General features: G+C 40.9%; 2 protein-coding genes across 2 annotated transcripts in view; both read right to left on the bottom strand.

Moving 5' to 3' along the window:
- Positions 1–422, bottom strand: part of LOC103517061 (uncharacterized protein K02A2.6-like) — a 16412-nt gene extending 15990 nt beyond the window's left edge. The window contains exon 1 of the mRNA XM_008482071.2: positions 300–422. The gene's annotated coding sequence lies outside the window, so the exon portion shown is untranslated. The remainder of the gene's footprint in view (positions 1–299) is intronic.
- Positions 110–3090, bottom strand: LOC103517059 (uncharacterized protein K02A2.6-like). Its single transcript, XM_026829293.1, has 2 exons — positions 1775–3090; positions 110–1477 (listed from the first exon to the last, which is right to left on the bottom strand). Exons 1-2 carry the CDS (start codon positions 3024–3026, stop codon positions 420–422), a joined length of 2310 nt encoding a protein of 769 aa, XP_026685094.1. The 5' UTR covers positions 3027–3090; the 3' UTR covers positions 110–419.
- Between the last annotated feature and the right edge of the window lie 12 nt (positions 3091–3102).

The following is a 3102-nucleotide window of genomic DNA, read 5'->3' as shown; positions in this document are numbered from 1 at the left end:
GTGGTGGTGGAGGGGGTTGCATGCCTTTGTTCCGGGTAAAAATCGGGAAATCCGTATTTTTTCACCATTTTGTTAGTTTGTACCGTATATGTCGAAAAAAAAGTTGGCAACCCTACTTTCAATAGACATCAATATTGTCGAAATCGAACGACCGAAACCCGAGATACAACAAAATGTTTGGCGAAAAACGCGATGTGCACTACACAAACACTATCACAGTATTTCATAGGAATTGTTGGTACTGTCGCCCCTCGGTGTTCAATGCAGAGATTGCACCTTCTCCTCATGCTCTTTGTTAAATATAAGAAATGAGAAAACGAACAGCTTGGAGAGAAACGAATTGTATCATTTTAATATTTCGACTGACTCGAAAATCATCTGGCCGCAATACACAATTCTCGACTCTATCTATGTATCTATCAGTTCTTCCCCCCGTAGCAAGTACTTCTGATCTGGTCCACATGTCGTCTCCACACATTCCCTTCGTCCAACTCCACCTGGTAATGCAGCCTTCCTTCTCTTCTCAGTACTCTTCCAAACTTCCATTTCCCTTCACGCGTATAATTTCTAACTTGCACCCGGTCTCCCACATCAAACTTTCTTCTCGGCTCTCTTCTGTTTCTGCTTCCCTGGTTTTCTCTTTCTTCTTGTTCACTTCGGAACATGACATGAAAGTCTGTTCTTACTTCTCTTTGGAACATCAAATCATAAGGGCTCTTTCCATCAGCATTGGGAACTTTTCTCAGTTGTATCAAAATCTGACTCAGTTTGTATTCGACATCACCTTTTTCATCATGCATGCAGTTCAACAGCTTCTTAATGGTTTGAACATACCTTTCTGCTTGACCATTAGTGGATGGATGAAATGGAGCACTTGTTTTATGGATGACTCCATTTCCTTCTAGGAAGTCTTTAAATACCTTTGAGGTGAACTGTGGTCCATTGTCCGATACCAATACTTCTGGAAAACCAAAGTTACAAAATAAATTTCTCAACTGTTTGATGCACCATTGTGATGTCGTGGTTTTAGTGGGGATAACATCAACCCATTTAGAATGTGCATCTACTATTACAAAGTAGTAATATCCTGACATGGGCCCGGCAAAATCAATATGCAACCTCTGCCATGGTTTAGTAGGTGGTTCCCAACTATGAGATCGCTCCATCGGTGGCTCATTTTGCTTTAGACAACAAACTATACAACCTTTGGCAATGCTTTCGATGTCCTTATCGATGTTTTTCCAATAACAGAAGTTCCTTGCGAGTGATTTCATTTTAACAATACCAACATGTCCTACATGCAACTCTTTTAGAACTTCTCTTTGTAAATTGAATGGAATCATGACTCTTCTAGCTTTAAATACGCACCCGTCCTGTAGCGTGTACTCACTGTCGTTGAGTCCTAATCTGCGAAGATCACGGCCGTTGAGTAGGGCGTCCAAAATATCACTCAAACACGGATCTCGCCTGGTACTCTCTGCAATACGAGAAATCGTAATCGAATTATCATTTGATAACATTCGAATCTGGTTCAACTGAAATTTGCACGTCTCGTCCAGATGGTTTCCTTTCCTTGGTTGTGCAACTGGAAATCTGGAGAGAAAGTCAACATTAGAATGGTTCTCTGTTCTTCTATATTCAATGGTGTAGTCGAAACCAGACAAGTACAACGCATAGTGTAACATCCTTGCAGCAGACAGCGCAGGTAAGCTTTTACCTGGATTGAAAATTGTTGTGAGGGGCTTGTTATCTGTTATCAAAATAAATTTCCTACCGTAAATGTATTGGAAGTATTTTTTCATGCCCCAGAATATCGCCGTAGCCTCCTTGTCAATCTGGCTGTAATTTTTCTCTGCGCTGGTCAGGCTACGTGAAGCGAATGAAATAGGCCGCTCGGAACCATCAGGAAATCTGTGAGAGAGACAAGCACCTAGGCCGAATGGAGATGCATCAGTAGCCAACAGCAAAGGTAAATCAGCGCTGAAATGAACGAGAACATTTTCACTTGAAATTTGCGACTTGATTTTTTCAAAACTCTCCTCACAGTCTTTGGTCCAGCAATATTTCTTATCTTTCTTTAGCAATGAATTTAGAGGATACAGGGTAGATGCCAAGTTCGGTGTAAACTTATTGTAATAATTTGCCATCCCTAGGAAAGATTTGAGTTCTTTTACGTTCTCCGGACGTTTAGCATTTACTATGGCACTTATTTTATCCTGGGACTTGTGAAGTCCATGTTCGTCAATAACGTGTCCTAGGTACTCAATGCTCTTCTCAAAGAACTTACATTTTTCCCTATTTAATGTAAGATTGTAAGTTTTCATCTTCTTCAGTACCTCTTCTAATCTTGTAAATACTTCTTGTATTGTCGCACCCTGTACAATAATGTCGTCAAAGAAGCACTGTACACCTTCAATTCCCTGTAGTACCTGGTCCATGAACTGCTGAAATTTAGTCGGTGCGACCTTCACTCCGAACATTAATCTGTTCACCCTGTATACGCCCTTGTGAGTACTCAGGGACTGAAGTAATGCACTCTCGTCATCCATTTCCAAATGGAAGTATGCCTTGCTCAGATCTAACGTACAAAAATATTTACCTCCATTCATTTGAGCGTAGATGTCCTCAATCCTGGGTATAGGATAATTAAAATCCTTGATAGCCTGGTTCACTGTTACCTTATAGTCAGCACAGATACGCACACTTCCATCTGGTTTGTCCACCGGTACGATAGGTGTTCCCCAATCCGAGTGTTCCACCTTGGTGATGATACCTGACTTTTCCATATGTTCCAGTTCATCCTCTATCTTCTGCTTCCTGGCGTATGGAATAGGCCGCGGCTTAATGAAAACAGGTTTCACGTCAGGTTTCAAATCCAAGTGTAATTTGATGTTAGGTACAGGACCTATTTTACTCTGGAATACATAAGAATAGTCTGTAAGTAATCTGTCCAATCTGCTCACATCATTTTTATCTGTAATTGAGACAGCATTAATCTCGGACCAATCGAGGTTCACCTCTCTCATCCAATCTCGACCGAATATTGGATCAACATCTTCATTCAGAACGTAGAGCTTACCAATGAACCATTGAGACTTGTAA

Source organism: Diaphorina citri, unplaced genomic scaffold (assembly GCF_000475195.1).
Source record: "Diaphorina citri unplaced genomic scaffold, Diaci psyllid genome assembly version 1.1 scaffold1736, whole genome shotgun sequence".
NCBI classification, from domain to species: Eukaryota; Metazoa; Arthropoda; class Insecta; order Hemiptera; family Psyllidae; genus Diaphorina; species Diaphorina citri.
This window is presented reverse-complemented; position numbering and strand designations above follow the sequence as displayed.

Coding starts and splice junctions, on each gene's coding strand:
- LOC103517059 (XM_026829293.1), bottom strand. CDS start 3,026: ATGAGAGAGGTGAACCTCGATTGGTCCGAGATTAATGCTGTCTCAATT. Junction 1,478..1,774: donor ATACTTCCAATACATTTACG/GTAGGAAATTTA, acceptor CTCGTATTGCAG/AGAGTACCAGGCGAGATCCG.